The sequence below is a fragment of the Ptychodera flava genome, chromosome 21, assembly GCF_041260155.1.
Source record: "Ptychodera flava strain L36383 chromosome 21, AS_Pfla_20210202, whole genome shotgun sequence".
NCBI classification, from domain to species: Eukaryota; Metazoa; Hemichordata; class Enteropneusta; family Ptychoderidae; genus Ptychodera; species Ptychodera flava.
Genome location: NC_091948.1, coordinates 33,594,108 through 33,620,291, shown reverse-complemented (window position 1 = coordinate 33,620,291; position 26,184 = coordinate 33,594,108). Strand labels below are relative to the sequence as shown.

Here is a 26,184-nt window from a genome sequence, read left to right as displayed (position 1 = left end):
GGTGTGGTTTCTCATCAGTCGCAATGTAGATTCTTTCGTTAGTTTGTGTTTGTGAAAATTTATTTTAATGTATTTTAGTGATCTTGCTCTTCGAATAGCGAGGCAAGAATATCAATGTTTGGGTCTCGTTGTGAGTCCGTTTGGTGGTCTGGTTTGTTTGTTTTTTGTTTCTTTACTTCTGTAAATTTTGTTTTGACTAGTGTGTCTTTTAGGTTTTTGTTTCTCTTGTAAGCAATGATTGGTGATTCTGGGAATAGATTCCTTAGTGTTGAGTCCTTCTCCAGTTCAGCCAAATGTTTCAAAAGACTTCCCTTAAGATCTTTGGTTGTTAGCCTATGTAAGGGCTGTATGTTGTACTGAAGATGAGTTTGTTTGTTGTTTCTTTACGTGTACTTGTACAGTTTGTTAGTGTATTACGAATACTGTGGTTTATTTTTTCTGTTATATTCGTGATTTCATTGTTTTTGTATTCTCTGTCGAGTAGTTTGTTTCTAAAGAAAGCGACTTTTTTAGTAAAGTCGTCATTGTTGTTTCAAGTGCGAGCGTATCTAAGGATTTCACCTTTGATAAAGCCATTAAATGTTGCTGCGGGTGACACGATTTTCTTTGAAGAAATTGGAATGTGTCTGTTGGTTTAGTATGTGTTTTGATGTCGAGGATATTTTCTTTGTGGTATCTTGCACCTATGAAAACTACTACATCTAGGAATGTAATTTCTTGTGTTGAGTTTTCGTATGAAAAATTAAACGTTGGGTGCATTGTGTGGATTTTTTGAATGAAGTTAGTGAGTTCGGTTTGTGTTCCCAGAAAGATTGCAAAGACATCATCTCTGAATTTTTTCCAGAAGTGAATGTTGTTGTGGTTGTTTACGATTATTTTCTTTTCAAGTTCATGAAAAGCAATGTCTGCTATCTCTGGCGAGGCATTCGATCCCATGCTGCAGCCGCGGGTTTGGATGAAATATTGCTTGTTAATTCAAAACTGTTGTGTTTTAGAATTAGTGAAAGCATTTCTATTAAGTCTTCCGTGGGTGGTTTTTTGATGCCGTAATTTGTTTGAAGCGAGGTTTGTAAGAATGTTTCACTGACTAGCCGAATCGCTTCGTCGTGAATTGTGTTTGTGTCCATCGACACCACGTCGAGTGTTACAAGAAATGCATGTTGGCGGAAATTTGTTTTTTCTATTTCTTGTATGAAGTTTGTTTGTGTCTTTTATATTTGACGGTTGTTGCTGGACCAGTGGTTTTATGAAGTAATCCAGGAATTCTGAAATTCTGTTAGTGGGACTGGAGCAGCCACTCCGAGTATATTGGTCTCCCTGCAAACGTTGAGTTTTCAGGCGGCGGTTTGTGAATTTTAGGCAATAAGTACCAATGCGGGGTACGGATTTTTATGTTTTTTGGATCGAGATACTTATAAGTATCATGGTCGATGTGTTTGTTCTCGTACATTTTGTTTAATAGTTCGTGTACTTTGTTTACTGTTTGTTCTGTGTCGTCACTGTCTAGTTGTGTATAATACTGAGTGTTGCGTAATTGTCTTTTGCATTCGTGTATGTAATCTTTTGTGTTGACAATGACGATGCCTTGACCCTTGTCGAAGGGTATTAAAATTTTCACATTTTATTTTTGCAGAGAAAAAAAAATTACCAAAAAAAAAAAATTTTCCTACCTACCTACCCTATTTCTGAAGAGCATGTTACAGGAAACACACAATTTTTTTTTTTTGGAACTCCTTACCCGGCTTGGTTAAACGACGAACTACCGTCAATAGGAGAATGTAAGGCAATGGCTGTGTGCATTAACGAAGGTAAACGTATCTAATAATATTCTGACACATTTTAAAAGTAATTCGTTTCAATTTTTGCGATAATTTCGAGAACATAGCCATACTTTGATAATGAGCTTAATACCAAAGATTAAATCTAGTATCTTCAGTAACAGATCTTACAAGGTCTGAAGTAAGCATACTCCATCTCAATGTATTCATTAAAAATGACGGGCTTTAACATATGATAGTGGCAGCTACCACACTTTGAACGTGTCAAGAACATTATGTTTCGTCTGGTCAAATAAACGTAATAAAACCAACTTTGGCGTTTGTGTGTACCAACCGTGCATTGGAGCTCCTACATGACAATCTTGAATCGACAAGACATAGGTTCTAGGATGCCAAGAATACTTGGAATATGACTCCCGGCAACCTGTTTCGTAAGTTGCGGGTGTAGTCACATAATGGGACTTTGTCTGGCCGAGTGAATGATTGCCTTAATAACGATTGATGACAGCGTTTCACAGCAAGCAAACGTTAGCTTTCACGAGTCTGTTGACGAACTGTATGCTTAATACGAACGATACGCAACATCAAATTTCGTTGAATAACAACTTATTGTCCCGTTGAAAGACTGAGATACCTTGCTTAAACTTATCCTCAATCTTATCATATTTTAGGGGGCGACGATTGTTGTGACTCGAGTACCAATATCACGGTGAAAGACTGCGGAGATTTCTACGTGTACAAGCTTGAACCACTTCCCATGTGCCCTTCGGCCTACTGCGCAGGTATTCACTGCTTGGTCACCAAATCATGGCGGCAACATCCGTTGATATGTATTTAAACCAGAAAGAAAAAACTCCTTTAAATATACTACCGTTTCGTGTTTATAGATGTCTGTCAGTATCTTTTTGCCAAATTAGAATTTCAAGTTAGACAAGCATACAGGTCAGTGTTGTATTTCATGCCTGTTTCTCAGCTTATTGTCAGGAAAAGCCTAGATATACTCTTAATTCACAAGAAAGACTTTTCAATCTGTATTTAGCAACTTTATGCTCTCTCTCTCAGGTGACAGAGAACCCTGTCCACCGGGTTTTGGTTCTTCTGATGGATTTCAACCTGGCTGTTCGGGTAGGCTTGATAGTAATTTATAATTAAGATATCTTCAGACTTAAGTTGTGTATTTTACTAGACCATGAACGTACCCGTCATTTATAGTAGTTTATTTATTTAGGTAGACCAACGGGCATAAAGTCCATTTACAGGCACCTTAGAAATATATAAAACTCAACATATAAAAAAGAAAACTATACGCAAAAAAAAAAAATGTCATCACAATCAAAACTAACACAAAGTTAAAAACAACAATCAAGGAAACTAATAAAAACATGCACCCAGCAGCGCATGCCGAAAGGTGGAAGTAGAACTAAATGAATATTTGGATGATCAGTGTATCGTCCATGAAGCCATTTCCTTTTGAGCGAAAATATACAATGTTGTGAAATTACTCATTTCCACTGTTAGAAGTTAGTATATGTATGAATTAACTAACATTCTTTTCATACTTTAAATGATTTTTCATCGAAACCCTGCTGATGTTCTATCTTTTTGCGCATTATTAAATCTAGAGAATTACCCCAGACTTGAAGAAAACCCAATTGTAATGCCGAAGTATAATGGAGACGCAATGTATGGTTATTTGGAGTGTCTATTTGCCGGCCCCATCACACAGAATGTAAGATACACAGTGGAATGGCTGATGGACGACAATGCAGTAAAAACCACTGACGTCACTGCGGACTCTCAACAAGACATTTTAAGAGAAGATGAATACGTCATGGGCTGTACAGTAAGTTAGACATTTTCCTTTTAAGACAGACTTCTGGCGAATGTCCCATAGTTTTTCAGTCTAGAATATCTAAGATGTAAATTTATGAGTAAAAGCTTAATTTTGTTAAGGACTAAAGTGTTTTGTGTCAATATTTTCGTTGTAAAGACGTACACAGTACATACCTTACAACTGTTGCAATAGCAATCATGTGGTACCTTGGCATTACAGACTAGAATATTCGAAAAACATCGACATTCTGTACGAAGAATTGTACGGGCGGATGTCCAATTATAGGTTGTCCAATCGAGAGGTCTTCCTATTCCTTAACAATGGGGCAACACGAAAAATCTTGAATGAACATATTCGAAATCCAAGGCATAAAGTTACTTAGAACTAATCACTACTTGTAGAAATTACTTCAAACTATGCTACGGCCATGCTACTTTATATCTATGAACAAAGTAACGACAAAAGAACTCCGAAGTTTACGAAGCCACTTCCGACGACGGACGCCATTTTGGCCATCGCCATCATTCTCGCATACTTCGGCTGTGAGAGATCGCGTCGACGGAAATTTTTCGATTTCACAGTGAAGGTTGTCCTAACAGTAAAGTTAATGTTGGTGACAAAATTTTCCGTAAAAAGCCATTTTTCTTTCGTTGAACAGCTGGTGAATTGGACTCTTTAAACAATTATGAGTTTGAAGCGTCATTCCGAGAGGGGTAAAGATGGCCTTGCTGGCAAATTGTTGTTTACACTGAATTCTATCGGTTCTCGATGGGGAAAGAGTTCACCTATCCAGCGCAAATTAGCGCCAAGGAATTTTAGGTGACAGGAAGTAAGGGTTGCATCAGTACCTCTCTTGATCACCACGCGGTTACAGGTGAACACCTGTCATTAACGAATGAAACAACGGTTTGTATCCATGATACGCTAAACACAAAGGGTCAGCGTGAGGACAATCTTGCTTCACCGTAGTGGGCTCAATGTTTACCTACCGGTAAAAGTGTTTATTTGACCACAGACTTATTTTTTTGCAGTTCTTTTCTCAAATTTCTTAAGAGTGAAGTATCATTTCGTCCTCAGAACCCTTTCTAGTCGAAATTTTAGGACCGATGGCTCTCTATTTCTCATTTGCAGATTCTTCGGAAAGAATTCTGAAAACTAGCATTTCTAATGACTGTCAAATTGTGGTTATGTTACGTAGTCCATATTTTTAGCCAGAAATTGACTTCACACCAGGACCTTCATCAAATACAATCATTAATTTGGTAAACATTTTTTTCAAAAATCGTTTGGACACCCTACCAATTACATCCCTCACATCCCGAACGTCACGCACGCTATGGAGTCAATGGTCGTGTGCCGCATGGTAATCTTCTGACTGAAACTTACCCGGAACTATTTTCAACTTGACTACAATTGAGGGATTTGAAAATTTTCAAATTACATAATCAATCACGAGAGATTACATTTTCCCTTAAAGATCCATTAGCTTTAACTTTGGTCATTTCTTAAATTTTGTTGCTTCTGTGTATCATCTGCAGTTTCTGGTTTGAATCCCTGAACCATGGAGAAATTCCTAATATTCAGCTCAGAAATATACCCTATATGAGTATAATCTGCATTGTTATTGTTCAAATTTTGTATTCAGGTCCGGAGTAGAATATATCAACAATAACAATGGTCATTTCATGTATACAGGCTGCGTTGGCAAGCAGGACACCGGGCATTGGTCATGATGATCGGATTATAGTAATATTCTGTAGTTGATACATTGAAACAGCTTTAATAGTCCCTTTAATAAACAATCATTCTTAAACAGTAAACACCATAAAATACCCATAGTAGAAAATCCGATAAACCCGTCACTGTAATTCAAATATATTCATGCGCCATTCGACAAAGAACATCGATATTGTCACAATGCTTGGTTGTTTTGCAGATAGTGCAGAAGTCCGCCTACTCAAACCTTTGTGACTGGGTTTCTTTTCTCTTTGGGACGCCCAAGTGAAAGGTTAAAATCAAGACAAACAGGTTTCCGAGTTTATGAGCGTATTTATTTCTCAAGCTCAAATCGTAAGAAGGTACCTATAGCACACAGAATACCATACAGGGACAGTCTCCCGTATCGTGACTGTTAAATACACGACAAGGTGGACTGTATGTATGAAATATCTCGGAAAATAGAACGACACGACACAACATAAAAGGCAACACAAGGACATAGAACATGTAACGAGTTACAAATGGGTGGTGTTTTCATTCAACTTGCCATACTCTTGCTAATGGCTTGTTTGCAGGCTGTCGAGTCCTCGGCAGTTCAATATCACCAAGTTGTTGTACACAGTGTCTCAATGTTCATGCAGGCTTGCTCACAGTGTCTCAATGTTAATGTTTGCACAGAGTGTCGCAATGTTCAGGTTTGCGTACATTGTCTCAGTATCCAGGTTTACATAAGGTGTCTCAGTGTCCACGTCCAGCGGAGTTTAGTGTTGTCAGTAGTGTGGTTTCACTCATCTTGTAGGCTCATTTCAGGCACATGGTCGCAGAGGCCTTCCAGTCAGGTATATATCATTCTGGTGTTATCAGTTTCTCAGTGTAATTCGTTCTCCTCGCTGCTACTGACTGGAGCCTTTATATATGCCAACCCAGGTGCACAGTTCCACCCACTGTACTGTTCATCCGCTAGGATAATTTATTCATAGTCATTGTGTTCTCACTGCTCCACTGTCTATTGTTCTGGCCGGTGACCCGAATATTAATAAGTTGTCTCAGAGCTCTCTTCAGAAAGTTATACAATCAGCACTATCTCACCACCTCTATATACACGTACATGGACCTGACTGCCGTAACCACCAATCAGAATGACAAGAGACAAGACACGTATAACACAGACAAAACCACACACTGTTGATACTTTGTGACAGATATCGTTTATTTTTAACAAACTTTCGTCTGTCATGGAAATCAAGCATATAATAGTCATATGCCAATCAAGCCAAAAAGACAGTATGAAATTTGTCGTAAGGTGTAAGTAATAAAAAATCATAACAACAAGGGAATATGTACCCTCGGGACAAACGGCCTTGTTTCCTCCTGTCGTAGAGTAAATTATCTAGCTTTCGGGTATATAGTCCATTGCTTTGGCTGTACATTAAATTCAGTTTACGGCGATACATGAATAATAATAAAGACAGTTTTGAGATGGATATCTCATGAGAAATTTATACCTTAATAATCAAACAGAGCTAATAAATGTCGTATATAACGGCTCATTTGCCCAGACTGTAAATTTTGTCGGATAATTCTTGTTGGATGCTTGAATATGGTGACAGACAACAAACAACGATTGTAACTTCGCATGTATATACTACGTAAAATGTATCATATCGTCGAGTATCATTGCCATGTATGTTTATCCTGCTGGAAAGTTTTATACATTAAGTTCACTGTCAATACACCGTGAAAGCCTGATGTCATAATCAATCGGGATGTTTTCAAATGTAACTATCGTATCAGGTCGACTTTACATGAAAGTTGTCCTCTGACGAAAATGAAAACATAGCTCTAATGACGTACTATCACATTTCCAGTTAATTTATTCTTACATAAAATACGCTAACTTCTGTCGATGGTTTTTTCTCTCTCATAGATTAAATGTCAGGTGGTCACCCATTTTCACGACTCGAATATTTTGAGTCCGGCCTATATAAGCAACGACATATTCATCGGCATCATTGTAAGTCCAAAATAATACAGTATGGATATGCAAAGTTTAGGATTTGAATTTGAACCCTCCATAGTTACCAGCTTAATGATGAACATGACAAGTTATCTTCCGGTGTTGTCTGCTAAGGTGATTTGTTCTCCAGCAAGGATAGATAATACACTATGTATTTCCCACTTCGATCGAAAGGGTTTTTTCATGGATCAAGAACTCAAGTCACGTGATCGTATAGTGAAAAAATTGTTTCCTTTTTGTGACAATTTTTAACAGATTCCAATTCTCTTAAGCACATATGGTGAAGAAGAAAGATATTGTTTTCTAAAGATGTGTTGTCGACTGCGCATTTATTGATGTGCATTTCACAGAGTTCATAATCTTCTACATGGCAATTTACCATCAAAGGTAATCTTTGAACCGTATTGTTAATCAATTAATATTTCATATATTGAAATCGTTCAGGCAAGCCCAAACTTCATTACTACAAGGGAAGATATGACGGGACCCGGGCATGACGTATCAATCTGGGCCACGGTACCGATGTCTTGTAAAATTGAATTACAAGCGGAAAGATGTAAGCTTAAGTTCATATCACTGATTTCACATGATCTCCTCTTTCTAACATCACAATAAACTTTATTAATATCGCCATAGATGTTTCATGTGTAAATGTAAGTTTATTCCTCTTCTTGTTTTTTCTTGTCATCACTTACCGGGTCTTAATTAATTACCTTTACTTTGCACTGAAGAATGATTCATCCTCATTCCTGTTTCTCAAGCAGAGTTATAAAGGATCAACACATGTGTCTTTATTTCACTGTGTACCAACATCTATCAAAATGTCTATCTCTCAGACTGTCTGACGGGCTCGTTGTTCACTTCGTATACCTGAGTTTGTGTGTACCTGTTCTTCTCTCTGTTCATTTTCTTGTACATTCTAGTTTGTCTTGTATTGTGGTATAGCGTTCCTTGCACCTTTTTAATGACAAGACGTAATCCTATTAAAGACAATTATCCATGCATAAACTCTATTCTTTACAGTCTTCCTGGATCGTCCGGAAATAGTCTTCAGTACATGCACCGTTGACATCAGGCATGATTCCTATAACACACTCCAGAAAGTCAAAGTCGATGCCGTCAGGGATTTCCAGATCGACGGAGATCAGCTTTTGACGGTTTACGTCAAACCATCTGACATCTGTTCTGTTAATGTTAAGGAAGGTTATAGGGAAAGCATTACTGTAAGTTTACTGATTGTACAAAGTTTTAAGTGTTTAGATGTACACATTTTATCAATGGTGAGTCTCCATGGATGAGGATATGTATTTGATATACCATTAACAGTATATTGTGCCATATAATATCCCTGTGCCGCCTATCCTTGTCACACTTCAAATATAAGAAAGACCATGGAGGTACCTCCATGGAAAGACCAAGTTCGCCAGTACTTCAGCTTAGCGAAACCGCTCAAAGCACTTTCACGATGCTGTACTTAGCCGGAGATGATATCTTGTGTTTTCAGATTGTGTATATGCATTCAGCAAATCAATGCTTTCCCAAATTTTTGTTAGAATCATATGATAATACAACTGTTTCATATGGTTTCCTCGAGGTAGCCTAAACAAAGGGACTAATGAGCAGCGCTTAGTGTTGGTTTGATTCTGTTTACTTCAGGTTGAAGTTACTGACGTCATCACTGGGCGCTGTACGTCACGAGGAGATCCCCACTACATTACATACGACGGAAGGTTAGTGAGTCTGTGCAACACGTCATTTAATACTTGTCCTTAGCAAATAACTGCTGCACAGACGACTGAAACTTCCTTACATATTTGCCAATAGTCCAAATTGATAATCCTTATATTGTGTGTTCGTGGCGTTATGTAAGCTTACAGCACCTTATAATTGCATTGTAATATTGTATTGTCAAGAAAACTTTCAATAGAATATATCTTTTTTACAGGGGCTTTGACAGTTACATCATCGGTGATTTTGTACTTCAAAGAAGTCAAAACAGAGACTTTGAGGTAAGCTACACTATACCTTACCATAAAATGTAGCTCACTCATAAAGTCCCATTACCATTGTTTTTAAAGCTTGAATACTGATTAAAAAAATTGGAAGCTACATGTACCATAGGTAGGTAAGAGCCAATCATTTATTATATAACAGATGAATAGAATGCATTTAGTACTTACAATAATGAGAATCTCTACCCCCTTCCCCCGAGAAAAAAAATTCCGACATGTACAAAATAACTAAACGGTCTATTACTGGTATCATCAGTTTTGTCGGGAATTTTGCCCAAGACTTCACTACATCCTTGATTATTTTATCAGTCTAGAGTGGTGGTAGCCCTATTGGTTGGAGTGAACAAGCCAAACTCCCGCATCAATTGTTCTTCGAATTCTATATTCGCTATTAGGTGCACGCTAGAACATGGCGATGCTGGGAAGTAGCATGCAACTGTGGTGTGGTGGTGCGTGAAAACAACGACGTAATTGGTGTCAATATGTGTGATGGAGAATGGGGTAAAACAGCGCCACGTGTGATAAAATACAGCGAAGGAAACTTCACAGCTGGGGTGTCTATCACTATAGACGACGGTGGAAAACTGTTCACTGTAAGCGAGATTTCAGTTATTATGAGACGTTTGCTGGCGGCGGGGGGGGGGATTTTTTTACAAACCTGCCCTTTGGGGAGGGTCACATTTTACGAGCTTGGGCTTGGGTATGGATCACATTTTACATTTGACAAACTTATGATGTGCTGTTCACAGAATTTATAACTTTTCAAACCAATTCTATAACAAGAATTATAATAGCTGCAATCCCATAGTACATACATTACATTCCGTAGGTTTAATACATAAAAATATACACTATGAATAGCACACACGACAGGTGCAGCCAACGGAGCTATTCAAGCTATTCCGGGAGCAATTTTTGAGGGCAGGGGAAATTTTAATTTTGTTTGGGCAGGGGACACATTTTAGATGGCAGGGGAGCAAAATTTTGTTTTTTTTGTCGGGCAGGGCAGATATCGGTTGATTGTCCAGGGCACAGGGCTTGGTGAAAAACGAGGAGAGGGGCGAAGCTACATTTAAAACGGGGACAGGGGAAGTTGAGCCATGGTGTTTCCGGCAGAAGTTTCAAATTTGGAACAGGTGAGGGTCGTGTTAAACAAATTTGATAAGAGGCAGGTTATATTTTAGATAATAGTATTGGGCAAGGCCATATTTTGCACGAGGACCCACCCCTGATCTACCGTGTCCCAACACTTGTAATAATTGACAGCTACTGAGGTGTATAAAGGTCTTACTGCCTTAAACGTTAAAGGTTGCGCTATCCCTAAACATGAAAATACATTAGTAAAAGAGCAAATCCCCGTAACAGCTTGTCCTAAAACTTTTCGATGGTGAGGGCGCGCGATCAACGACTCAGGGACTCTCTAGCTAGGTTAATAGAAGTATCCATGCCGCGCTGATGCCGCCGCTACAATCTCTTTGTGGAATGATACCAAGTGCGGACAACTAAAAAAAAAATTATCCCGAAAAAATTACCATGCGAGTCGGCGATAGCTTATGGAGCAATATGAGTTAGTTTTTTTTTTTTTATTAATCTCGAACCAACAGGTTGCCCCAATAACAGGTTCGTTTGAAATAAAAATATAATACAAAAACGAAAAATATATAACAGTTACAACGTAAACAAACAGACAGGAGAATTCACATAAGAAATAACCAAAAAACAGCAACACAGCGAAAGACACACAGAAAAACATCCAGATAAAAGTAATCATTCAGAAAAAAGGATCTTACATAATCCATGACGAAAATTACTTAAGTTATTAAAAATATCTAAATTTTGCTTGTTACAGATAGAATTAAAATATGTCTGAGATCGTGATAAAAATGAGTGTTTCAAGATATTCGTACGTGCTGACACTGGTCTAAAAAGAACAGCACGACGCAATGTAAAAGCAGGAACGTTAAAATGAATCTGTGCAAGGACATCTGGTACACTATAAACTGAGTGAAGGATTTTATAAAGAAAAAGAGTGTCTAAAAATTTTCGCCTGTTCTCCAATGTGGGAAGGCGAAATTATAACATAGGTTACTATACAGAGCCCTTGAGTAAGCCATCGATGAACGGAAACAAAGATACTTGGTAAATTTTATTTGGACTCTTTCTAATTTCCTTATTAAATATAATTGATGAGGGGACCAGATGATGTGAGCAGTATTCAACATTGCTTCTGACGTAGGAGACATACAATGTTTTTAAAACTTTGATGCTATTAAAATATTTACAAGAACGCTTGATAAATCCAAGCATTTTAAAAGCCTTTGAAACAACATGGTTAATGTGCATACTCCAGTTAAGTTTACTTGTTAAAAATACACCAAGGTCTTTTACAAAGTTGGTGCGAGTCAAGATAGTTTGCTTAGCACATCTGTAAGGAAATATTTGACGTTTTTTTTCAAAGTGAATGAAATACATGAACATTTTTAACATTTAATGACAACTTCCATTTGCTCGTCCACTTCACAACCTGGTTGATATCTTGTTGTAGTTTGATGCAATCGGACATATCAGTAATGGCCATAAATAACTTGGAATCGTCAGCATACAAAGATAAATTTGCATGGTTCATGCATTCAGACATGTCATTGATATAAAGTACAAAGAGGAGCGGACCCAATATAGACCCTTGGGGTACACCTGATGTGACATGTCCCCATGATGACAGTTCCCGTCAAAAGCTACCCTTTGTAAACGACATTGAAGATATGTGGAAAGCCAGGTTAGCAGATTACCACCTATACCATATGACTGAAGTTTATGAATTAATAAAGTGTGGTCGACCGAGTCAAAAGCTTTTGAAAAATCCAAGTAAATAGAGTCAACCTGCCCTCCTTTGTCCATCACTGTGCTGATATAATTAATATAAGATACCAGATTTGTCGTGGTCGAACGGCCGCTGACAAACCCATGTTGGCTTTCACATATGACAGATTTAACATGATTAACAAGATTATTGTACACTACTTTCTCAAAAATCTTACACGAATCACAGTGTATCTGTGAGTTATTACATATGTATGACTCGCTGCAACTTGTAAATGATATATCATTACATTAAATTTAGAAGCTTCTACCTTCACTCAATCGGTATTTGTCTGAGCCCTTACGCATGCACATTGTTAATAAACTAAATACTTCCCCGATCCTAGTCAATAGATTTCGCTGACGTAGTGTAACTTTCAAACAAAGGTTATTTTGTTCACTTGTAGATAGCAATGCCGTCAGGTAGTAGGATCATAGCACACACATATGAATGGGGCATGGACATCGATCTAACGGTTCCAAGTGATGATTTTGGTAGCACTGTTGGTCTTTGTGGAGTACTTGATGATGACATTACAAACGATTACACTCTGAGTGATGGCATGATATCTGAATACACAGGAAGAGATCCCATCGACTTTGTTTCCAGCTGGATGTGAGTAGAAAATCCATTTCATCAGTGTATCGCTATTTTTATATTATATCGCGATATTTTTAGCAAAAATATTGAAAAGTATCGTGTACATGTAGTAGATATCCGGGTGTGTTTCTAGTCTTGCTCGAAATCTGTGATTTACAAATATCCAAACATTTCGCATGTTCTTATTATTTGCATAGAATCTTGGAAAGTGATTAATTTTAATGCAGCATGTGATATTCTCTAAAATGCACCTTTTGATGACTTTTTAATATGTTTATGTACCTTTCGAGGATGCAACCAGGAGAGAGTTTATTTCAATCTTTGCCCGACAAAGTAGGAGTCGATCGATCTCAGCGAGGACAAAGCGAAGAACAAGTGGGATGTGATTGTTCCATGCACGTGGCTTTTGACCAAAATCAAGATAGGCACTGCGAGCACACCACTGGCGGCAGAGCACGTCGACCAGTGGGTCGACAGTTGTCTTCGTTGGATGTCACGGAGGAAATCAATGACATGGCTTCTCGACTAGGCTCATCAATGACTACCACAATAGATGCAGATCATGGGCACACCGAAGCAAGAAGGTAATTTGAGAGGCTCTCGCAATAATTTTATAATTGGACGGGTCATCTTCTACTGTGTTGCAATGATGACTCAAGTATGAGGGTTTGGACAACAAAAATACAAAGAAAGGGTCTGAGCTTTGCGACATGCAGATGCCCACAAAAATTTTCCATTCACGTGACTCCGAAATGATAAGCGGACCCTCTTCATTATGCGTTTAACAAAATAGTAAACCCCCAAAGTGTATGTCAAAAGCTAAGCGCAAAAATGAATTGAAATATGAAATGTTATCGACTATATCCACACAACTACTAATATTCTTGTGAGCAGATGTTATGAATTGACAGTAAATCTCATGAAACTACCTAAGGTTGTGCTTTTCATTTTCATGATATGACCTGACCTGACCTGTGCTAAGTTTTGGGTATCTTACTGTGCAGATGTGACCTAAGAGGTCAACCTTAGCTTCGACCTATCTCAGGCAGAGTAAATATGGTCCTGAGCTTGCTGCAAAGAATTTCTTTTGAAAGTTACACTCCTTTCCAGAACCGATTGTATGCTGAGCTTCTATAGGCCAAAGCATATTTCCTCGAGAATTCTGACTGTCCGTGAGGAGTTCCTTATTGTCACGATAAGAAAATGCACCATCTGCATTTAATAGGGGAGAATCCGTCATTCGAATGTCTTAGAGTGTAATATAAGATGTACTAACATATGGCTAGCTAAGTTTGCAAGGCGTTTTAACAACACGCACAGATATATTGATGATCTGATTACTCTAGACAATCCCTACAATCAAATTACTTACAGCATGAGTTGAAAATTAAAGAAATAACCAAGGGTAAGGACTCAACCATGGGTAAGGACTCAACTTCATATCTTGATCTGTTCCTACAAGTGGGTACTGATGGGCTACACACTAAGCTGTATTACAAAATGGATGATTTCGATTTTGAAATTAGAATTATCCTCACTTGTCAAGTAATATTCCGTCCGCAGCTGCTTATGGTGTGTATACGTCTCGACTTCTTGACTTATTACAGTGATTCATATAGTGTATCATTTCAAACAATATCTAGACAATTTTGGGACCAATGCTGACGGATGTATCATGCTAGCAGGGTACGTTTACCCATTCCGGACACCTGGTACCACCACTGAGTATCAGTGGTTCAGGATGGTCCTACGTAACTTTGTAAAACCACAAATGTCCTATGGATCTGGTAATGTATCACCTGAAATATTGTGTAGCACTGCAATACAATGGACAGAGTGTCTTTGGCAACTGTCAGACCCGAGGAGAAGGAAATGTGTTTTGTAACACTTCATCCAATTTTCTCACCGAAAAATTTAGATCCTCAGGTATCATCACTCGTGACGGTCGTAGACAACACCATCTTCTTTGACGAGTTTTAAAATGTGCACATGCGTATACGACACTTTCAAACTTCCCCGTAGACTGCTTCGGAAACTGTCAACTGCTAACTTGCCCTTTGCATATACAAGCGACAACTGATGCATACCACGTGACCGTAAATTAACGAATCACAACAGACAGCTTAGTTTGGATAATTGTCACGGGCTAAGAGAAACAATATCAGAAATCTTACACGTCACAGGCAGATAGGTAGCTGAAAGGCTGACTGGATGCTTGATGAACCAAGACTTGTAGGTATATTTTGACATCGACTTCAGTATTCGGATACTACCTTTTTGTTTATCAAGTACAGTAATGATTTGAATACGCGTGCTCCTGCCAAAACACCAGCACTTACCAGCTCAGTGATTTTATGGTAACGTTTTTAGCGCCATAACACTTTTCTCTGAAGTAACAGCTTTATGAATGTCGAGATACTTTATTTGCTCTTGAATGATAGTTTTGTCGTGTGTAACAATACTACAATCTGCCAAAGTAAGCTTACCGATGATATTGTTCCTCTTTTCCAAAGAAAAAATACTTTGTTAGTTTTTCACCCTCAGACGACCATCTAGCTTGTGCGGACACTCGACTCCCTTCCACATGTCCTTGGCGGAGTTACTCTTCCTCGTTTATAGTCAGCTCATTCAACATTTTCTCAACATTAGTTCGCGATCGTTCAGCGTTTTTTTCTGGCTTCATAAGGAATTGTAACTCCCTGAATTTTCATCTTAATAGTATCAAGCAGAAGCTCGTCAGAGATTATAAAATTTGATCCGTCTTCAGCATGTGCTACTACTCTGCACTCATTGACTGTTTCCTGCATTGTGTTTTTGACCAACTCATCGTTGGCATCATGATCATCGTGCATGAGCGAAATATTGAACTTCTAAAAATCCTTACTATGCTGATCACAACAACAGGCTTATCATGGAATAGTCAACTCTAGTACCCAGCATGAATGGACGCCGACAATCTTATTTGAACAAAGTCTAGAGATATGAGGAAATCAACCAACCTACTTTGAATACGAAGAGTTACGCCTGTGCGACGTAAACTGACTGGCGGACTCCTTGTCACATGCCAAATATCTGTCAAATTATATTCCTCGCAAAGAAGATCAATTTGTCGGCGAGCATTGGAATGAAGATCTTTTGCACGGCCAGCAGTATCAGAATCAAAATCTCTAACAGCATTTATATTTCAATCCCTTAACACTATAACTGAATCATTACCACTACATTAAATTCTTTCCTTGATATTGATGAAAAAGTTGGTTCTCATTTGGACTATACGGGCAAACCAGAATGAAACAAAATCTTCGGCCGTAAGATCCATGAGTCGGTAACGACACTTTTCATCACCTTGGTCCAAATGAATTTTAAACTCATATTATAAGAGAACCATAACGCCATATTACTGCCGTTGTCGCCTGCGCTAAAAAACACCAGGTGCTTCCATCCCAAACGCCACCTAGCAGTAAAATCGCTCACTGTACAATGGCTTCTGACAGACAAAACCTTAAATTGAGGATTCCTTCTTACGTAACCAATTCATCATCACGTCCCATCTTTTACACGTGTCATGCAAACCAGACACATTTAAAAAAGTAATGCACAAATTTTGACTCATATGACTTGGGATATAGAACAAATAAGTTAGTCTTCACCATTAAACTATACTTGTCGTTGAAGTGGCCCGGATGACTGACCACTTTTTTAGAATGCACAGCCATTGACAACAAAGAGAGTAACTTTGACACGGCAGAAAAACGACAATAAGAAGCAAACCCACGGTGAAAACGCAACGAAAACTGAGCGCACAAAAGAGAATCTGAAAATAAAAATGTTTGTGCCTTTTAATAGCGCTTTTTGGGAAAAGATTGTATAGAAATTGTTTTCGTAGTCTTCTTCTTTCATTGCTGTTATATGAGCTAGAACTTGAAAATTATTATTATTATTATTATTATTATTATTATTATTATTATTATTATATTATTATTATTATTACACTTTTAATGTTTTTGTTTTCTATTGAAAAATAGATATTTCACTTAAAGCAAACCCGTTCGATACCGTTTGAGTCGCAGACTAAATGCACAAGCTAACCTACTTTCTCCAACTATACCTCAGCTGGCTAGCGGTAGTTACAACATCAAAAGTATTCTATACCCGACGAGTATGATGTTTAAAACTGTGCACACAATGGTGGCCACGCTTCATCGAATGATAGAACTACGCCGTAACAACTTTGATCAGTTATTCAAATTTTACCGTCCAATGAATTAGTTTTGAGCCCAATGTTTTACGGATTTTTCTTCAAATAAAGGACCATACGTCGTGACGTACAGCATGAGACTGATTGGCCAACAGTGAGTGGTATTACATTTCAACAAGCAGAAGAACGTTGTAGGGCGACAGTCTTAGAATCACCGATCGCCAACTATTGCACTGACATTCCTGGTGTCGATCCGTTCAGAGGCGTGCCGGGCTGCATTGAAGATATTGGTGTGAGTATGTTGTAGGTTGAAACAAATCTTCGTTGAAGCGGGCAACCTGATGGATATTGGACGTGGAAGATTGGTGCAAGTAGCAATGATTTGTAGGTCGACTTCTCTGCAAATACAAAGATAATGTTTTATTCGGCATCATTCGGAATCACAACGACGCTTTTTGAAACCTCAAATACATGACATACGCAACGAATGTATTCAAATTCGTCTATGGACAATTCCGAAATGTTCATGTTATCCCTATAAGATCAATTTTCATTCTCGATGGCTTTGATGAATACATTTGAATGCTAATTACAAAATCTTGCAATTGTAAAGTTGATAGATGGTTTCGATCTGGTGTACGTCGCTGTAGAAGAAATGATCGACCACTGTGAAGACGTTGCGTTGAAGAATGTATCACTCTATTCAAATGGTATGAAACAGAACCAAGTATCTGCTTAATAGCGCCTACTGACATATGATTTGCTTTGTAATTGTTCAGTCAAAGACTAGGTTAATTGAGCTGTTTATATTACTTGATTATACATTGCGTTTATTTATCGACAAATTCTATTCCTCAAAATCATATCATCAATCAAATTGACTTCCGAGCCACAAACACTCAATAGTACGCCACTGAACAATAGACTTTGATCAACGCTTAGTGCATTTCTGTCATTTTTTCCAGTTTGTAAAATACAATTGCTTGCTCTATTCCCAAAATGTCAAAAAGCCTAATGTTAAATTTATCAAGCAAGCTAGTCTGTCTGTCTGTCTGTCTGTCTGTATGTATGTATGTATGTATGTATGTATGTATGTATGTATGTATGTATGTATGTATGTATGTATGTATGTATGTATGTATGTATGTATGTAGGTAGGTAGATAGGTATGTTAAATCCGATATTATTGTCGACAACTGAACGGTGGTGTGATGTAGAATTTATCAGTCGACTACTAACATTACATATTGTAACAATGTACGGTGTTTGCAAAGTTAAAGTTAGTGTTTTTAGGGACACTTCAGGTGAAAAAGAAGAAGGATACGTTCTTGTTTCTGGTACAATTATCAGTTGTTATCAAAAAGCTAATGCTATTTCTATTTCAGTTTAAGATTCAATCTCACCAACAATATTGTTGTTGTTGAGATTGTTTGTATACAGTTTGAACTGCGAAACGTCATTTTTCAGCCTCGGGAAGTTACAAACCGGCAGCTTTTCTGGGTGATATGATTTGCCCACAGCAATGTAGTAACCATGGCAACTGTCTCCGAGGGATTTGCCAATGCGATGATGGTAACTATACCTATGTTCACACGCGTGTATTTTGTATATTCTAAACCTTAGAGTTTGATTTCGCACTACAGTGTACAGAACGCCCTCTATTGGTACCTGGAAGTGTTTATACTTCCCAAGCAAACACTCAATGTTGATATATTATATTATTATTCATTTCTCGATGAAATTCTCAAACAATGGCTCTTCTTACATGGTGTAGAGTAATGCAAAATGCACACTTTGTGCATTAAAAATGCAGGAAAAATGAAAACAGACAAATTACAAAAAATGTGAAGACACTGAAAGTAAAAAACTAAAGACAAAAAACTATAAACAAGCGGGATCCCGTACTAATTATTATGATAAATGGCAGTTGATTTAGCATTACCACGCTACAAGGATAATAGAGTTTCTGTTTTTGCTCATAGAGTTTCTTTTAATTCCTTTACATACGGCATTATTTTCGTCTAAATAGAAGACATAACATGAAACAAGAAAATCATGTGTATGAATTTCGTCGGTTGGTACGAGCCACTTTCGCTGCAGCACCAACAACCAACAAAAGCTCACAGAGCTTTATCAGCGGGTCACGTGCAAATAACTTCCAATCTTGCTGACATTGCTCGTAAACGAGTTGATTATTATTGTATTATCAAGACAAGAGGAGTCATTGCAAATTGTCAATCACAATTTCTCCCTTCATCGTTACATTTATTGCAAATTATTGTTCCCTTCAAAGCGTTCAATAACAACAACTTTACTTGTAATGTTTCAGAATATGGTGGAGCGGATTGTTCAGTCGATTTGACGAGACCGCCAGATGTGTGGTACATCGAAGGGTCTGAAGACCACGGTTTATGTGATATACGTTCTGGACTTTGCCAGTCCATCTCAGTCATCGGGGACAACTTGCTGAATAGCCAAACGCTTACATGTCGATATGAATTTGTGAAGGTAAAATTTAAATTTAGGTTTGACATTTTGGAGAGGGAGGAAGCGGAGGAGACATGGAGAGAGCGGGATAAAGGAGGGAAGGAAAAAACCCTGAGATGATCAAGAGAGAGAGAGAGAGAGAGAGAGAGAGAGAGAGAGAGAGAGAGAGAGAGAGAGAGAGAGAGAGAGAGAGAGAGACTGACTCATCTTCACTCAGAAACAGAAAACTATGAAGAGACAACTGAAAACTTTTGAACTTAACATTAGATGTAATACTACATCGCTGAATGGCAGGCAAGAGTCAATGTATAACATCACAGCCTAATGCCAGTCAACTTCGCACGAATGTTTACCGAATTATAAGATTGTAGCTTCAAATGAGATTGTGGTTTACAGCAGAGCGTTGTAATTTATTGAAAAGGGCACAAACCATTTGACACATTAGTCTTCAGTGTACGATATTTCACAAATGATAGTTGGTCGAAATTGGCTTCCCCTATTTTAACTGTAATAATATTATTGCCCCTGCCGGATGGGCGGGATAAATACAGACATCAAGTGTTGTTTGCCTTGAGCAAAATCCAGTTGGTATGTATTGAAGGACAAACTATTCCAATATTAAGATGTTGGTATAAGATATAATTGAGATTATGCAGTAGTGCAACTTATACTGTTTTGAAGATTCTCGGGAATTTATATGTATTCAAAACAAATCCTGATGATGCATTTGAGCTCTCTCTTGTGACCACACAGGAGTAGTGACAGACAAACATTTCTGTAAAGAGTGATCATGTGAACAATCTCACTTACAACGCTTTTGTGGAACTATCCGGTGAGATATATGAAACCGAGTTTCTTATATTTTTTCAAGAAATCTGGTGACATTTGGACTGCCATTGATCACAACAAGGTTGATGCAGATGCAGTGTTCATTAGTTTTCGTGAAGTTTACTGTCTGCCTGATGAAATAATCTTAGCTGTGGAAAACAGTGATGAAAATTCCGGTGTTACCTCGGCAACGTTACGTGTCTTCATAAGCAACGATGCCGGTAACACCTCAAGTAACGGCATGCTGCTCACCATATATGATTCAAAGTGTTTACGATGTGAGAGCAGAGGATTGTGCACATTGAAGGTACATAATGTAGATTATCTTTACATTCACGAGTAACAGCAAAATCCTTCTTTATATTCACGAGTAACAGCAAAATTCTTCTTCTAAAAAAAGAAAAAAAATATCAGCTTCATGATCATGGCTTTCTGCATCACGTCATCTGTTTTAAAACTTTGTTAGAAATTCCGTCACATGGAAATTTTTATTGCACTGACCTTCTACTGAAATATGAAATATGCTAAATTTAAGATACGCCTGAAAATAAAAAGTTCTTCTCCAAATTACATATTAATAAATAATTCTATTTCTCACACATTTCTTCGTTCGGGAATAACTCGTGACGTAATGTGTCGATGTGTAACATCTACTCGTCTCCAATCCATGTGTACATGGATATTAAGTTGCTCGTATTTTTGAAAGGAACGGCGTTTATTAACAAATAAACCTATCGGAATTTCAATATGTGCAGTCACAGTCTCATAAATATTACATTTTTGAATATTCGTGCTGTTGAAATGACAAATAAACATGGCTGATCACATTCTATTCAGATACACACGTGGTTACATGTAAATCATTATACGAGTGTTAAGTTTAACATGTCACTGATCTATGAGTGCATGATTGGCGTTTTTCCCCAAGGAAACTGCCTGCGAGATCAACGGTCAATGTTTTGCACATGGAGATCTTCACCCTGCAGATGCTGAACTACAATGTCTGTCTGACATAGACCAGTACAATTGGAGCATGAGAGGAGGTAAAATTAAAAGCAACACACTTTCTAGAGCTTTGAAACCTTCCGATTGAATTCAGGGGTGGTCCTCTTCTAAACTTTTTTTCCTTAAAAGTATGTCTTCAGACAGTTTATTCGAAATTCATGTCACGTTAATTATCAGAACACAACATCTTTGTTTTCCGTCGTGCCGTACACATTGATTATTTGATACACATTCTTCCTTTTTTATAATGTTTCTGACACTTTCCTTGATAATACAGAGGTTCAGAGTTCTACGGTTTGGATTATTGGTGTAACCGTGGCAGTTGTGATCATCGCTGCAGTGGGCGTCGGCGGCCTTTGTATTTTGGTTTATAAAAAGTCTGGTAAAAAGAAGGTACTGTTTGAAATCCATAATTGCAACCTTAAGGAGAAGTTTATTAACAAAGGCATGGCCTTATTGGCGGTGGAATTGCTTGCATTGATTGCTCTTAAGGAGGTACGCTACCATTCCAAAATATGTTGGGACATTCTTGAAGTTGACTTTTCTGAAATAACCTTTATGTGTACATTGCAAAGATATGAAAAAAATATGGGGTACCCGTGCAAAATTTTTGAAAAAACACCTGCCAAAATTGACAGAAAACCACTAAATCTCCCATTTCGCGAAATTTGCACTTACCAGCAGAAGCTTTATTTTATCGCAAACGATTAACAGATCCCAGTGTGCATACCACATTTTTGCATCGCCAGGACAGCTGAATTAGGACAATCAACTAAAATTTGTGATGTCTTGCCTTAAAAATTAAATATTAGACCCTAAATTTATCATTTAACTGTAAAATTAGTCTTTTTTAAAAATATAAACTTCGTATAAATGCACAAAATAATTTTCAAAATGTTAAAAAGTACAGCAATATCTATCAAACAGACAGTGTTCTTTGATTTAGAAGCAAAAAAAGTTGGGGTCACCACGCAATTTTCATATTAAACAGCAAAAAGTGAAGAAAAAAGGTGAATTTTGTTAGACCTGAGATTTGACCCTCTAGCTTACTGATATTATGTCGGAGCTACAATTGTTAATTATTCTCTACTGATCTTTCAAAATAACACTAACTGTCGATTTTTCAGTACAAAAACATAATTTCGGTTCTTTTGATTCTTAAAAACTTCTGAAAGAAATATTATAAGGTCACTAGCATGATTTTATGCCATTTTGTCCTGTCATTCACGCTCACCAGGTTAGGTAGTCTAAAAGGAACATGTACATCTTCTGGACAAAAGAGGGCGCTCTCATATATAGAATGGTAGCGTACTACTCTTAAGTATCACATCAATACATAGAATCGTCTATTTTTTAAGTCGTCCCAACTGCCTACTACTAATGCAAAGACCCTACAGTTGATCTTCTAGCAAATTCAGATGATAAAGTGCAGCACTCGATTACATCATATGCCACCATCAAATATTCTGAGAAAGTTTTGCGATTCTGCAATCTTTTGATTAGGGGAACACGAAGAATTTATGTGACTTGCTACTGTCGACCCATCAAAACCCGCATCCGACAATTTTCAAATCTGTTAGCGGTAACTTGGTAGCATGGTCATGCAGCACGCATTTTTTGTTTTCTCGAACCCCCCAGAAACAAACAAAAACAAAAACAAAAAGACACAAAAACAAAATCCCCCAAAACAGCAACAACAACAAAAACAATATCAAACAAACTCTTTCCATGACGAAATCAAATCAGTCATTTTCTGTTTTGTGCAATCGATAAAATAAACTGAGTTGACGAGAGTTGTGTCCCTCCTAAACAAACATCTTTAACTTATGTTCATTTTCATAATTTCAGGTTGATGCCATGTAGGTCAAACAGGGTCATCACTGAGGATCCGAAACGATACTTTAGGAACAACATGTTACTTGGCCCGAAGAAAGTGAAGAGCGGACTATGATGCGAATAGATTTTGGCACGATATTACAGTGTCATAATATGTTAATCGTTAGTTTATTCCAAAGTATCTTGATTTTATTGCAGTAATGTTGTGTGAACTAAAAATAACTTTTTACAGCCAGACGATAGACCCATGGTCTTACTTCAAGTTCTTGAACGTAGAAATGTGTGATATGCATAGTCAATACATTATATGATATTCACGTAATATAAGCTTATGTAGGCCTTAACTGTATCACATCAAGGTTTTTCAATTAAAAAAAAAAGATTATTGAATTTGCACACATGTCAGATTGGCACACAATATTTATCTATTTGTTTAAAAAACATTGTATATCAATGTGGCATATGAGCAAATCAATAAAAGAATTGATCGGATCCCTTCACAATAAAGTCTCTACTCTAGCCTAGCCTTCGATTCTTAAATAGACACTTCGATATAATGGCTAATATTTTTCACCCGGGGAAATTTTCACGAAAATGTCATATTTGCTCTTGGCGCGATTGTACCTTTATATGTAATTACATTTTTATTTTGACTATCTGTGATGATGTGAAATCATATGTATTAGTAGTGTATTTTTTTGCATAAATGGCCTTGCCTCAGCTGGGTACAATCCTAAGCGTGATCTTTTCTCTGATTAAAGCTTCAGCAGGCTTTCAGCAAATATACGTCAAGAAGTCTTTACTTGTATTTTGATGAAGGAATATTTTCCTCATTATGTTATAGATCTCAAAAATAAAATTTTGAGATATTTTCGGTAAACATAGGACCAGGTAACTTTGTTTGACTATGAAAATACTATTCGATTTGATATTATGTTCATCGTAACCATACATTGTGTTCGTTACAACCCATAACGTTTGAAGCACTAACGGTGTTAAAGTATTTCCTCTGTATACATTTATAACAAACAATACATTTTTAAGATTGCATAATTATCGTTTCATCTGTGGTCATTTTGTCAACGTTTCGCTTTTAATACCGGAAAGTTTATTAAGTAACAGAGGACCAGCTGTGTGGTCCATAGGTATAGAACTCTTCTCAGGATATACTTAGCGTATAAAACAAAAAATCTTTACCAGGAAGACCTAACTGACCAGCAATCAGTGATTCAACATCGAGAGTGTCACATTTAGTCGTCTGAACTTACGCGATGAAAGTGTGCGGTGCCCTACATGTAAGGGCTCAAAATTTCAAAGGAAATGAAAATTTATCAATACATGGGTAAACGTTTGCTCCAATACAAGTAAATTATGAAAACGCCTGGTATCATCACCAACGAATAATTTTATTTTCTTTCTCCGATCATCTATTTTCCAGGCAGTGTAAATTTTGTCGTCCCCATGATATTGTTTTAATGACACCATGAATACATGAAAAGACTATAGCAAATTCACAGAATTTATTTGGTGAAGTCAACAAATGTTAGACCATGAAAATGGAACTTCAATTTTCGTCAATCATAGCGTGTTTCACTAATGCTTTTCTTTATTATGAAGGCCCCCATTACACTATTTCCTTAAATGCACAACTTGTAGGATTTCCCATCCAGGGCTCTTAATCCAAGATTGAATGTGAATATGTGATGAATATGTGATGTGTGAATATATGATCTCTGCATACCCACTTTAATGTAATGCAGACGTGCTGGTCAGTGACAAATTTCAAAATCAGGAAGCCGTCATTATTTACAACCTGGGGGGGGGGGTCGGAGGAATTTCATCGGAAATTCCGAAATTTCGAGTAACCCCCTCCTGCCAATCATGATAAATTTCAGTAAACCCCCTCTCTAACTCTGAAATTTTGACTTAAATACCAATACATGTATTGTAAAATTTACAAAATGAAGCAATAGTAAAGACCTTTCAAATCCTGATGTACGGCCTGCTAGATTATCATCAGTTATATCATGACAATAACCTATAACCAGTATTTAGCCAAATAGTATATTTAGATATTGTTTAATTTGGATGGGTATCATTAGAGGGTTTTCACTAGGATATCTGACTGGGCAGACTTTAAAAGTACAGGGGGAGAATTCGCGAGGGGGAAAGTGTCAGAGGGGGCTTCCCCTATCTTGCATTTGACATAGTGATATGTGCAATGATGCAGTCTGATGCAATTTGGTGTTTTTAATTTGTTTTTTACTACAAAGTAAAACTGTTCGAACACCCCTACTCGTATCGAAAATTTCTAGAAAATGATATGTGCAATCTGAGAGGTGTTTCAATTTATTTTGCACTCGGTAAGACCTACCCACCCCTGTAATTACTGAAAGCTCCCTGAACGTCTCTTTTAGGAATCAAATATGGCGTAGAATGCGTGCCAAAGTTTACCCACGCAATACTATAATGCGGGAATAATATGATTCAACGAAATACTCTGTACTTCAATGTCATTATGACATACAGATATGATACATTTCAGTTATTTCATGTAATGATCTAATTACAACATGCGGAACACCAACGATTAGATGATTGCACATACACTGACTATATGAAACTTTCATTACGAGCATTCTATTTCAGATGTACGCCTCCATGCGAAAACTTTGTAATGATGAATTGAAGCTCTTGTATCATCAATTGATTACATGATATACTGAGTGATGAGATGAGTATATGGCTTCTTGAATATTACGAATTCGCCATTACAAAGTTCTCGCATGGGAGCGTACATCAAGATATAAGGCTCGTAATGAAAGTTTTCGTACAGTCAGTATGTGCAATCATGTAGTCATTGGTGTGCCGCATGTTGTTAGTGAATCATTGCATTACACATTTCATCGTATCAGTATCTCATAATGACAGTTAAGTATTTCATTTACACTCAATCACACTATTCCTGCTCTGCAGTATTGCATTGAATTGCAGTATTTCATAGACGAAC

General features: G+C 37.4%; 1 protein-coding gene across 1 annotated transcript; it reads left to right on the top strand.

Moving 5' to 3' along the window:
* Nucleotides 1-1,786: 1,786 nt before the first annotated feature.
* LOC139120970 (von Willebrand factor D and EGF domain-containing protein-like) lies at nucleotides 1,787-24,225 on the top strand. Its single transcript, XM_070685558.1, has 20 exons — nucleotides 1,787-1,808; nucleotides 2,450-2,560; nucleotides 2,841-2,903; nucleotides 3,401-3,621; nucleotides 7,259-7,345; nucleotides 7,793-7,904; nucleotides 8,372-8,571; nucleotides 9,005-9,078; nucleotides 9,294-9,357; nucleotides 9,756-9,953; nucleotides 12,627-12,835; nucleotides 13,111-13,404; nucleotides 17,130-17,310; nucleotides 17,632-17,728; nucleotides 18,486-18,590; nucleotides 19,348-19,526; nucleotides 20,377-20,640; nucleotides 21,262-21,376; nucleotides 21,616-21,731; nucleotides 23,187-24,225. Exons 1-20 carry the CDS (start codon nucleotides 1,787-1,789, stop codon nucleotides 23,199-23,201), a joined length of 2,727 nt encoding a protein of 908 aa, XP_070541659.1. The 3' UTR covers nucleotides 23,202-24,225.
* Nucleotides 24,226-26,184: the final 1,959 nt, after the last annotated feature.

Excerpts from the sequence above, each read along its gene's own strand:
- LOC139120970 (XM_070685558.1), top strand. The coding sequence starts at position 1,787 with ATGGCTGTGTGCATTAACGAAG. Across the intron at positions 7,905-8,371 it reads TGAATTACAAGCGGAAAGAT|TCTTCCTGGATCGTCCGGAA; the intron begins GTAAGCTTAAGT and ends TATTCTTTACAG. Across the intron at positions 17,311-17,631 it reads GCTGCATTGAAGATATTGGT|TTGATAGATGGTTTCGATCT; the intron begins GTGAGTATGTTG and ends GCAATTGTAAAG.